We start from the raw sequence: 12,861 nt of genomic DNA on the forward strand, positions 1-12,861 counted from the left end.
TCAATATTACTTAGGTATTAGCTTTTCTCGAGATTGGCTCTTTCATTCTTTATGATTTTTTGCACAAAAATGCATAACTATAAACCCTCGAATGTGACGGAGCTCGATCTTTTGCTCCCAAAGTCTTGAATATGAAAGAATATTTCAAGAGCATGAAATTTTGGTTTCTAAAGTGTTTTTTTTGTAAGAAACAAACGACTAATTTTAATAGATCGTCACTATTTGTGTTCTGAATGATTGTTTAATGGTCACGTCACGTAGATATCAATTATAAATGTGTTAAATGCATAATCGTCAGCCGTGCAAAATTACTCGAATCTGATTGGTTTAGAGGAGTGCGATTAATCGTTAATTGCACTATTACCACTTTTTGCACTCTTCGGCGGGGGGACACTTTTGTCCCCTTATTCTTTTCTCTCCCAAGTCCTGTGTCAGAGACTTTTTTTTACTATATAATAAAAAACAAAGATATTTTTTTTTTCAATATAAAAAAGAACAAAGAAATTTTACGTTACAATAGCTTCTTTTAATTGAAAACAAAGAAAAATTACACTGCAATGTTTTCTTTTTAAACAAAAGAAAAAAATGAGGTTTTCGAATGTTTACAAAAATATAAAAGTTTGGAAATGATTATTTACTGACGATTACTAGTACTAACCAGGTAGGTCCATAAAAGTATCACTTGTTTATTTTTGTATACTTATAGAGACCAACAAGTGGTTTGCTTTCTGATCCGATAGATGCTCCACAAGGAGGTGATGGTAAGAAACGTTGTACTGTAGTTTTGTGTATAAAATTACTCGTTGAATTTGTATGGATTTTTTCCATTATAAAAATTATGAAAAAAAATATTTAACCTACTGTACTTTTTTTATTGAACAATTTTTGATAATAGCAATGAGGCTCATAAACAACATATAAAAATGAGAACAATTTAAGAACAAGACTGAGAGTGGAGAGGTTAGACTTCAACCAAAGAACAGTTGACCCCTGATAACAGTTTACTTTCTCCTTTGTAACAACATACTTAAGGCCGGTCTCCACTTACGCGTGCATCAATCACACCATTTGGCTTCAATCCTTTTTGCTTGGAAAAAGATTACATCATAGAAATGTAGCGTGCGCTCGAAAAAAAAGTTGAATACATTTCAACTTTTTTCAACCGTTACGTCCGATCGCGCCAATGGATTTAATTAATTTTTCTTTTGACCAATAGCGTGGAAGCGCGCACAAGTGGAGACCGGCCCTAATAGCCTTAAGCCATGTGTCCACTCCGGATAGTTTTCAACGAATCGGTACGGTTCGGAACGGTTTCTATTGTTCTGGGGATTATCTTCAACCCATTTGCTTCATATTTGTTTCACGTGAACGGTTCGAATGTTCACGTGTTTTTGGTCCAAACGGATCGAAACGGTTCTATTGATTTCAAACAATAGAACATCTGTAGAAGATTAAACTAATTAAGATTTCTTTGTATAAATATCGTAAACAGAAAGAATCTGGTTCAGAAAATTTGAAGTGGATATTGCAAAACTGTCCGGATCGGTTTTCCAAAATATTCCGATCCAAACCGATCCGTTGAAAATTATCCGGAGTGGACACATGGCTTTATAGGTTAAAAAATGGACGATGAATGAAGATGGATAAACAACAGAGTTCTTTTGAATGAGTTACACAGTTTAATGAATACAGGGCTAGCAGGAGAAAATTCAGCGAAACAATACTTTGATAATCTTTACTTTCCTATCCTTTAGATGAAGCTGATGGTTTCAATAAAATAATTGAAAGACCTCACAATGTTGGTGAGAAGACTGCTCTCGATTCTAAAGGAAATTTTTCATTCACACACTTGAACAAAGAATTCAAAAATTGGAGGTATTGATATCATATTTTATACTTTTTTGTTTTTTGTTTTTATTTTTTAAACTCAGATTGTTATACATTTTCTAAACAGCCTTTTCAAATATTTAGCTCTGGAGACAGTTGATATTTTGCTATAGATAAAAGTGGATTTCCAAAATATTAATGTCTAACTAAATTTTAAAATTTTGCAATATTTTGAAGTACCAAAACTGTAAAAAATGATTATAAATAAACAAAAATTAAATCAGACTTGTAAAAAGACATAAAAAATCTTTTTATTCACAGAAAATCAACCTTTTACACAGAAACTGGGGAGGCAATTTTAAATGAGAAATCAGCTGCTTCTACGCCAGAGTAAGGACTGAAAATTTATAAATTTCACTCTTAATTAACTATTAACAACATTGTTAAAATAACTGATAACGATAATCACTCTTATTTTATTATTATTATTAAAGGGACATTAAAGTAGTAAAATGTAAACATTGCGCGAACCACGTGTCATTAAAGAGAACAATTAAAATCACGTGTCCAAAACAAACTTGTATAACAATTGAACAGTCAAAACTAGCCATATTTGGTTTGATTTTTTATTTTGACATGTGACATTTGTTTTGATTTTGTATCCGCTGCATACAGTTTGTTTACAAATTTCGCAAGTACTGTTATGTCCCTTTAATTATACTAAGGATTTTCATAAAGCTGCTATAAGATAAGACTAAGATTCGACGTAAAATTTTTTGGACAAAAAAGAGGCTCATTTACACATATTACCTTGAGAGAAGAAATTTTGGCGAGAATCAATTTTGGCGAACGACCCATTTTTGTTAATATTTTAATTTAGCTGAAAAAGAGGGAAAAAGGGTTTTCAGGAGAAATAGAGACTAAATCAAAAGAAAATTAAATTTGGCAAGAATTTATTTTGGCGAATGATCTATAGATTTAAATTTCTTTTCGCCAGAATTTTTTCCCTTAAAAGGTACATATATTTCTTTCTAAGATTTTATTTTGCTACTTACTATTGTGTCAGAGTTCTTGATTAGAATTCTATTTTTTAATTTCGATGCAATAATTTTGTATTTTTACCTTTTCAGACAAGAAAAGAAAAGTCCTAACATGCAAAGAAGAGAAGGTACCTAGACTTTTAAACCCCTGTTTCTCAACGCTAATGAAAGTTTTTTCCACCATGGGGGGGGGGTGGATTTCTATCAAAATCTCAATGTCGATGGAATATTCTTCCTAAAGTCGAAAAATCAGGTAGAGATGATCATTTTGGAATGCAATTTTTCTAATGAATTTTAAATGGGGATGAATAAAATCTAAGTCCATTTCCTATTGGGGCTGAAATTGTAGGGTAATTTTTCTACCGGGGATTTTTCACATACGGTCATAATGTTCAAAGTTCAACCGCCTGAGACACAATTCCCTCTCTGGAAAGAGGCGTTCCAATCAATTCAGTTAGTTATCAAAAATCTTCTGTGTTTTTTTGCCTGAAACAAAAGATATTAGTTCTGATTTTCGTTTAAATTTTAAATCTGATTCGACCAATCTCAATATTTTCTTCTTTCAGATGATACAAAAATTCTAGAAAGTGGAAACAAACGAAGGTATCTATATTGTATTTTTAATAAAACCTCTCTCTTACAAATTTTCGAAACCATTAGAGCAAGATATCTGATCAAAAAAGAACATAATTACAATTACTACATTGGGTTTCATGCTAGCCAAATCTTTAGATAATTCAGTATAAAGTAGATTTTATATTACTTCAATCGTAGAAATTTTAGCGAGACTAATTTTAGCGTATATTAGCGAGCCAGGAAAATCCTGATTTTTTTTGGATTTATTTTAGCGAATCACGATTTCAAAAAATTTCGCGTAGATAAATTTTAGCGAATGCTCGTATTACATTATTGATTGAATTCGTTTTCTAGCATTTCTTTGCACTGAAACCCTTTTTTTTTTTGAAGAAACACGGCTATAATTTCATTCCCTGTATTGTTTTTCAATTTCAGAGTCGATTTTGGTTTCTCAAAGATGGTAGCAAATCTGAGGTTTGTAACTAATGGGATCTAAACGAAAACGATCCTTTTCAACATTTTAGTACTTTCAGATCTCAGGAACTAAAAGCTCAAAAACCCAATTGGAATAAAGGTATAATGGTACCAATATTCTAACCCTAGCCCAGCTATTTTTTGGGTCTTTTTAACATCTTGAGTATGATTTGCTTATTTTGAAATAAAGCTTTGTTGTTTTTATACTATCATACTAAAGGCTTAGAGACACAAAAATATTTTTTTTCGCGTTGGTGCAGTGCAACATGCTCCATCCCACCAGCCTGAAACGCCTTTATCGTGTCTCCACTCCATTTTTCTTTCTACCAATAAAAGTGAAATCTTACTTTTGTCTCGTGGACAAAATCAGGGTGTCTTTCGGGTATTTCCCTCACTTTTTGTCCCATGAAACAAAAAAAACAACCATGGGACGCGCACTTTTTTCTTGTGTTGGTGGGATAGAGCATTTTGCATTGCACCAAGGCAAAAAACTTCTCGTATCCCCAAGTCTTAATATTCCTCGTATTTCTTTTTCCAGGAATACAAATATGCCAGTGATTAGCTCCCCTCAACCAAACAACAACAACATAAATCAATGCCGAGATTGTATGGAGGTAGGTCCAAGACCACTGACCTTTATATAATCCTGGACCAGGTAATTCTGACTTTTAGGTGCCAAATAAACGACCCTCCCCCGCTTGTTAATTTTGCGATTTTTTCCAATCCTTATAAGGACCCCTCCACCTCCCGTTTATAAATCTTTTGTAAATATTTCCAGCTGCCAAAGAAAGGGTCCATTATTTTATTCTAAATAGCCTGGTTTTAATCTATAATTACCTTATTTTTTGTTGTACTTAGTGGTACATTTTCCAATCCCCTCATTTATTAATTCGAAGATTTTTCCAACTGCCATTTCTCCCAATCCCCTGTTTATAAGGCAGCGGAGGAATACGATATCTGTCAGCTACTTTTTTACCTAGCATTGCCCAAGGGAATATTATAAAGCTCAGCACATCATACAAACAATGTATGTATTGGTTTCCCTCTCTGCCTTAATAAAATTACCCCACCTAAGATTGTGGTTAGCAAAGACTATTTACAGCTGTCTTGAGGGTTATTTCTTTAATATGATTTACAGGTTTAAAGTCTAATTTAAGTCTTATTTTAACCTTATTTAGTCTTTTTGAGCTCCTTTTATAAACAGCAGAGTTCTCTATAAGAAATTTTTCTCTCATAGAAATTGAATATGGTCAAAACTCTCCAAGAAGCAATTTCAATGGCCGAAAAGTATGCTTTTTTTCTCTTTTTATTCTCTAATAAAGTAAGTAAGTTTTCTTATTATAGTCAAAGAAAACCAGCCGAATATCCCTTACCTCACCTTATATTTGCTATCTGTCCACCTGAGGCAGTTGGCCTTATATTTTCTTCATTGTCCTCAAGCCTTCGTATTATTAGAGCCCCTTTTTTTATAAAAGTAAATATGATACAATTTTTAATGTCCTTCATAAGACCAAGCTTTTAGTTGAACTCACCACCGTAACTTCGTGTAATGTTGACATACCTTGTCTAATTTCGTCATAGCAACTATCTGGTCTTTAAAATATTTATATATAAAATCTTCTAAATAAGCTATCTAAAATCACTCTAACTACTCGTAGCTATTTCGCAGACCAGATAGTTGCTATGTCAGAATAAGACAAGGTATGTCGACATTACACAAAGCTCAAGGTACCTTTGCATGCAAAGCTCCATATGTTCACTAAAATGATTACATGTAGTGCTCTCTACAAGGGGAATTGAGTTTTACATCGAATAAGGGAGAGTCGTTTGAGAGTTTTTGTTGACAGTTGTTTTGAATATTATCAAATAATAGAGTGTATCGAATAGTGGAATGTCGGATTGGAAAGGTTAAATGTATTTAGGTTCTTAGAAAGAGCTAAATTAGTTGCCGTGACCGTGAAAGGATTCCAAAAATATCAAACAAGCTGATTAATCCTTTGAATTTGAGTCTATCAAAATATTTTTTTAAATTTATAAATTTCAACTTATTTCAACAATTTTTTCAGGGAAATTACTACACGAGATGAGGTTATTGAAAGTATAAGCGAACAACTAAGGTATATTTTATTTTGTTTGAAGAATATTCCTGAGCAAGGTTGGGTTTGATTTTTTCATTTTATTTTAATCATCTCAGTCGGACAGTCGCAAGAGAATTACAATTTAACATTGAAATAATTAGTACATACGACTCTCTATAATTCGACTTTTAATGAACCATAAAATACAAAAATACAAATTTCTGATCAAGTTTTCCTGCTGAGGAGAGGGGAGTCTTGTTTTAGTTCGAGTAACAGAAGATTCATATAAAAAGAGGTTCAAATTAGAGAAAGAGAGATTAATAACAATGTACTACAATTATTTTTTATGATTTAGATTTGCATCAAGCTCCCCAACATTAGTGGAAAAAGCGTAAGAATTTTAACTTGATTAAAACCTTAAGACAAACATTAATGGTAGAAACTCTCATAATAATTGTTATTAATTTAGTTTTCTTGAAATGTTCTATGGTTAAAGCCACGTTTGTTTTAACGATGTTTAATTGAGGTTTGAATTACTATTAAAAAAATGCTGAGCTTGCAAAAACATTACTTTTTTTGAAAAAGGATCACAAAAACAAAATGTAATGCGTTCCGTCAGTTAGCCAAGGTTCTAAGCTAATAGTATAATTTTGGCTTTAGGTGTGCATACTATTAGCTTAGTTGCAAACAAACTCGGTAAAAACATGATCGCCTTTGCCGAAGACTTTTCAAATTCCCAAGGCAATAAAAATATTTGTCATCAAAGGCAAAAAATTATAACACCTACGTTATTCCCAAGAGCAATTAAAAAAAGCAAACTTTTTCTCTTTGTTTCGAACGCGTTTTTTTGATCAAAATAATCAGGAACGACAAATTGTCGTTTTGATTGCGAGAGAAAAGATACAATAATCTGATTGGACGCGATAAAAAAGAGCCGCAACGAGAGTTGTTTGCCATCAGGCGTTTGTATATAAGTGTAGTGAAAACTCGTTGAACGGAGGTTAGCTCTAGTTTAGACGACCCACTTTTTGCCCTGCCTATTCTAATTGTGAATTAAAGTGGGCATAAAGTGAGCTGTCTAAAGTCAATGCATTGCCCTCTTTTGACGTCAATGCATTGCCCTCTTTCAATCTTTTCCAAGCAAAGATTTTAGCTGCCAACTTTTTGCCCAACTTCTGCCTACTCTAACAATTAGAATAGACAGGGCAGCAAGTCGGCCGTCTAAACTAGAGCTTAGACATCACGTCTGACAATCTGGCTATCTGTCAGTTGACTGTTCTATTTGACAATGGAATGTCTTCTTTCCAAAAAAATTCATTAATGCAGATCATCAATTTAGAACATTTTGATGTTGGAAATGTTGAATAAAAATTGAAATGGTCTTTAAAATGGTTTGAATAAACTAGCAATTAGCTTTCGCTATGATGCTCCCGATGACAGGCATTTGACAGTGATTGATTGAAATTCAGAAAAGGCGAAATGCCGTGTTTATTTTTGTCAGAAATACAGTGATATTGCAAAGTAGTCAATTTTTCTCAGCCATAGCTTGCACTAAACATGTCCCCTTTAATAGATACCTTATAAAGCTTGAATTACAAAGCTTTTCATGTTTTATAGGCAGGGTCTTGGAATAATCTTCAGGAAATATTTAGAATGACTTCCTTCTCAAAAGCATTTTCTTTGAAACAACAATAAAATAAAATAAAAATAACAAACATATCAAAACATGAATTTATAATTTCCAAGACTATATTTTGACAATGATATAATTTTCAGCTAAGTTGTTTTCTATATCGTAATGTAATATTGTTTTGTAAAGAATACAGTGGATACAGAAGCATTCCAAAACCAAAATGATTCAAAATACAACCAAACAACAGGAACATAACATGAAATATCCTTCAGGAATTTCTCCAACAAAAGGAGTGTTAATTTCAAGTTTGTGTACCGCCAACTCCTCTAAAATGGGATTACTTGAGATAACATGGGACATATTGCTTTCTGGTCAGCTTTTTCTCTCTATCGTCACATCCTCTTCAACAACAAACAGATCCATGTTTCATGGACAGTACAAACAAGTTGATTCTGTGGAGGTTCGGTTAAAATGGTTGCTGTTTTGGTGTCCCATTGCACAAACATTGCACAGCTCCATTAAAAACGCAGACAATTCATTCCAATTCTTGTTCAACATTTTGAAGTCAAAACTCTCTTGTCATTAAAATGTTATGTTAAAATGAAGTTTGATGATTGGTTGAACAACTGCTATCTTTTGAATGAACGAAGGCTGGAAGGCAAAACCATAAAGCTGAAATAGGAATAGAGAAGAAGAAACTGTCAATAGATAATTTGTAATAAATATCCAGGTGATGTCAATCAGACTGTTTGATTACCGTGAAAAAGGGTAATCACTGGAGGGAAACTGGTATCGCCTCCAAATAGTAGAGTTTTCTGGTAATAAAATTTTAAAAATTCCAAAGTCAAAAACATTTTATTTACATTTTAGCTTAGACAAAGTGCAGACCAAGAAAGGTCTGCAGTTTGGAGGCAATGTAAAGTTTCCCTCAAATGATGCAAATTACCCTTTTTCACGGGTACCAATCTAATCTAAAATTATCAAATGATAGGTGTTAGATTACCGCAACCAAATCGAACAGTCACGAAACTAAAAGATTCTGGTAAAGTTGAATTATGTTCGAACAACCCTGCCGATTCCCCGGACTCCAGGGATTTTCTTGTTGCGTGTCCGAGGATTTTAACGTTACTTTTTGAGACTTAACCCGGACTGAACGCGTGGTCTGCGAGACGTACTTAAACAATTGGGCGATCACACATGGGCGTCAATTTCACCATCCCTATTCTGCCTGTGTTCATGATGCGAACTTAGTCGACCATGCGTTAACTTGTGACAACACGTTCACTTATCCAGCCGCGTGGCTCACTTATCTGGCAGCGCAATTTGTTTGTCTGGGGATAGAAATATTTCTTTCGTTCGACAGGCTCGTCTTCGATCAGGTTCGGTAACCAAACACCTATAGTTTGATTCTGTTTGATAAAATTTGATAGTTCAATTACGAAAATTTGGATCAATTAAATTCAATTGACATCGCCTGGAGATAAACAGAAGGTTCGTTGTATGCAAAGTTTTTCCCAATTTCTGATAATAATTATCCAAAAGTAACAGTAAAGTAACTGATGATGCCTGATTGGGCTTTTCCAGAAAAATGTTGTACCCCCTATGTTGAGGAGATCTTTTTTTTAAAAGGTGACCCCCCCTGGATTTTTTTCCAATTTTTCAGGACCTCCTTGGATTTTTTTTCTCCCATTTCTATGGACCACCCTTGATTTTTGACCTCCCTATACTGACCACCCTGGATTTTATCATTCAAAAAACCAGACCACCCTGGATGTTTTATTTTCCAGACTACCCTGGACGTCACACCTCCTCAACATAGGGGGTACAGACTATTTCTGGAATAGCCCATTATACAACAAGGATACAAAGCAAAAAGAAATTCTTTAAAATAATTTTCAATCATACATCCTATCTGAAACATTTGGAACAATACTCTTCCTATCTGAAACACTACTTTTGATAAAATAGTATTATACCTTCTACTTTCTGAAACCAACTGGTCCCAAGTTGCTTCGTTGCTTTTTGTTGTATTCCAAGCTATGACTTTGGAGCGCTAAAGACGCTAAATTTCTGTTCACGCGGTGTTGTTGTAATCCAAACTATGACTTTGGAGCGTCAAAAACGCAAAATATCTGTTCGCGCGGTCGAGCTAGCTTAAAAGCTCACCACATGGCAATCTTTTAGATGCGGTCACTAGGTTACATCGTCCCGTTTTCTTGAACAATTTTTCGCCAGCTCGATCCCCCCAGCCTCGTGAAGCAACATAGGCTCCCTTCGGGAGCAATAATTTGCATTGTTTTTACAGAGATCAGAAAATATATTTTTGGGCTTTAACAAAATGATACCTAATATTTTTGGCAAATCCAAATATATATACAAAATAATTGTTTGTTTGTTTGTTTACTTTAGACCAGACATCGAAGAAGCGGAAGAGCGGGAACTCTATATACTCAAGGTACTCTTCCTAAATTTATTTTCAATCATGGATAAAACATTTGAAACAATTGGGATTGATTTCCCTGCGAAATTTTAAACACCACAAATGATTTTTAAGCGCGTTAAATTACAGAGTTTTAACTCTGAGTTTTAATACAAGACTTAAGACTTAGGACCTTAGGATCTCAGGATTTAAAAGTAATAAGGCTTGCAATAAAGCCTCTAGAAGCCTTCGAACCCCTTTAAAATCGAAATATTCAATGAAAGGAAGTGGAAGTGCTAAAATAGCAATTCTCGTATGAGCTTTAAATTCTGAAAAACGTTAAAATGCACTAAATTGTCAATATATTTCGACCATGATGATTGTAGCATGTTTGAAGTTGAAGAAAAAATAGAAACAAAAATAGACAGTCATTCAAATATTAGTTTGAGATTCGTTTTCTCAACGAATCATTTCTCAACCATTTATAAAGCAATCAAAATATCTCTATATCTAACATAGAAACCAGATTTCAAACTAGTTCTCTTATAGGTTCTAAATAAACGCCCCCCCCGCTTTGTAACTTTTCGAACCCCCCCCCCGGACCTTATTAGGACCCCCCCGTTTATTAATTCTTAAGAATAGTTTCATTTGGCAAAAAGTCCCCTTATTTTGCTCCAATCTCCAACCCCTCCGGCAATTAGGTCCCCCCGTTTATTAAAATTTCGAAAATTTTCCAACCCTCTCGTTTATTCGAACCCCCTCGTTTATTCGACCCCCCCCGTTTATTTGGAACCTAAGAGTAAGAGTCAACTGTTAAAATGTTATTGGGAAAGTTTTACCACCTCCATCCCCCGATGTCGAAGAAGTCGGAGTTAACGTCTAGAGACCTAAGATTTTTGGTCCTTTAAAAAGAGACTAAAAGAATTGAGGGCCAGCTGTTGACCTTTCAAAAATGACCTCGACTTTCCTTTTTCCTTTTTGAACAGCCAATTTAGCCTTTATATGTTTCACCATTTATAATTTATAGTGATTTATTTTTTAGCTCAGTCGAATGATAAAAAGCTTGAATGAAAAAGTTGACGAATTGACAACTACGATACGGTATTGTACATTGTTTTGTTTATAGAATAGTTTGGCGCAGCCCTTCTCAGGTTTCAGCTCCCTTCTCACACACTCGGAAGGGTTTTTTCAGCCAATGGGGGTGGGGGGGGGGTAAAAATAACACGATTGGGATTGATATTCCCATTTTTTTTCAGCGGAGACAAAAATTGGAGTTTAGTTTTTTCACGGGGGACGACGATATTTTGGCTATATTTTCCAGTAGGAAGGAATCCCTGTTTGTTAGAAGCAAGGACATGTACTATTGCCTATGTGGAACTGTTGATGTGTCTGTCTTGAATAATATTAAATAATATATTCTTGAATGTTGTAAATTAAAATTCGATTTGAATTTTTTACTATACTTGTGATCATGGTGCAAAGAAGAAACTGAAACGTCAAGAAATGAATAAAATTAAATTTTTAGTTTTCACTCTTATTATTGATATTTACTGCGCTTATTTTTCTGGTCTGCTGATAATTGAGATTTTTTTTTGTCTGAATTATCTTGAAATTATTATAACATTATTTTCCTGAAATTTGCCTGCAAAAAAAAACTTCTTACATTCACTTTTTAGTGAAAATGAACGAACTCTTGAAGAGTACGAGCAAAAGGAGAGAGTCTTGAAAGAAATGATTCATGCTAAAGATAATTCAATCATCGCCTTGACGAACCAGGTATGACCGTTAATTTTAAAGCCTCTAATGGGCTAGATTTGAAACTCTTGGATGGGAAAAGAGGCAACGTATTTCCCATCCAAGACTCTCGAGAGCTTTTGACACAAACGCAAGATTGAAATTAAACCAATCGCTAAATTTTTAGAAATATACCCCTTAAAACCAAAGAAAGGGATAGCTCATGGCGTTCTAAATTCAAGGCACTGCAATGACATCATTAATTAGGTCCACAGGATTTTGATGTCAAAGCACGATTGCTAGGCCTTGAATTTAAAACGCCATGGGATAGATTCAATACGTCATTCTAAATGCGGCGCAAATCTTCGCAAGGATTCGCTTTTTCTTGCTTGAGAAAGGTTAAGATTCCTCTATCTTTCAGGGCTTTAAACTCAATGTGGAAACTGCTGGTTTCAGTCGAACTCTCTCTCAATAGTTCGATCTTCAATGGATTGTTTTCAAACTATTAAAAGGCTGAAATTAAAGTCTTTTGTGAAGTCATTTCAATTGAGGCATAACCCTTGATCGGATTTTTTGTGGCACTGGTCGGGGTTGGCTGAAATTGTACACATTCATAACTTTTTTATTATTTTGAGTTTTGTTTCGCAATAGCTCCAATGTGAGCCTCTGGGTTTGGCTTTAAGCACACAAACGTTACGTTTTTCTTGGAAAACACCATGGATATGCAACCTTTTTTGATACTCATATCATACACCCCCTGAATGTCCGATATCCTCAACACTCCCACATACATTTTTTACTTGGAAATCTCATTGCTGGAAAAATGAACTTGATCTACACGGTGATTTGATATTATGTTTTTGTTGCTGATTTTGGTTTGCTTCTATACTATAATACTTGAGTTTGAGAGACCAAAATCTTAATACCTCTACACTTAGTTGCTTTTGGTTTAGTGTTTAGGATTTTTTCCCTCTAGATATCTTTTTCTTCCTATGGTCAGTTAAAATAATCTGTTTTTCTCTCTCCTCCTTTCTATTAACTGTTATTTTCTTGTAATCTAAAAACATAAATTTTCCAAAT

At 34.1% G+C, this 12,861-nt stretch overlaps 1 protein-coding gene across 2 annotated transcripts in view; it reads left to right on the forward strand.

Moving 5' to 3' along the window:
- The window catches only part of LOC136813427 (TBC1 domain family member 2B-like), a 94,915-nt gene that overhangs the window by 10,706 nt on the left and 71,348 nt on the right, over positions 1-12,861 (forward strand). Inside the window, exons 7-19 of one of the 2 annotated variants that reach the window (XM_067069946.1) lie at positions 707-761; positions 1,755-1,875; positions 2,149-2,217; positions 2,958-2,995; positions 3,434-3,470; positions 3,879-3,917; positions 4,456-4,531; positions 5,155-5,204; positions 5,984-6,034; positions 6,351-6,386; positions 10,038-10,083; positions 11,090-11,148; positions 11,724-11,823. In XM_067069946.1, the coding sequence (XP_066926047.1) occupies positions 707-761; positions 1,755-1,875; positions 2,149-2,217; positions 2,958-2,995; positions 3,434-3,470; positions 3,879-3,917; positions 4,456-4,531; positions 5,155-5,204; positions 5,984-6,034; positions 6,351-6,386; positions 10,038-10,083; positions 11,090-11,148; positions 11,724-11,823 (777 nt within the window). The remainder of the gene's footprint in view (positions 1-706; positions 762-1,754; positions 1,876-2,148; positions 2,218-2,957; positions 2,996-3,433; positions 3,471-3,878; positions 3,918-4,455; positions 4,532-5,154; positions 5,205-5,983; positions 6,035-6,350; positions 6,387-10,037; positions 10,084-11,089; positions 11,149-11,723; positions 11,824-12,861) is intronic. The other variant, XM_067069947.1, reaches the window with a different exon arrangement.

The sequence above is a fragment of the Clytia hemisphaerica genome, unplaced genomic scaffold, assembly GCF_902728285.1.
Source record: "Clytia hemisphaerica strain Z4C2 unplaced genomic scaffold, Clytia hemisphaerica genome assembly, whole genome shotgun sequence".
NCBI classification, from domain to species: Eukaryota; Metazoa; Cnidaria; class Hydrozoa; order Leptothecata; family Clytiidae; genus Clytia; species Clytia hemisphaerica.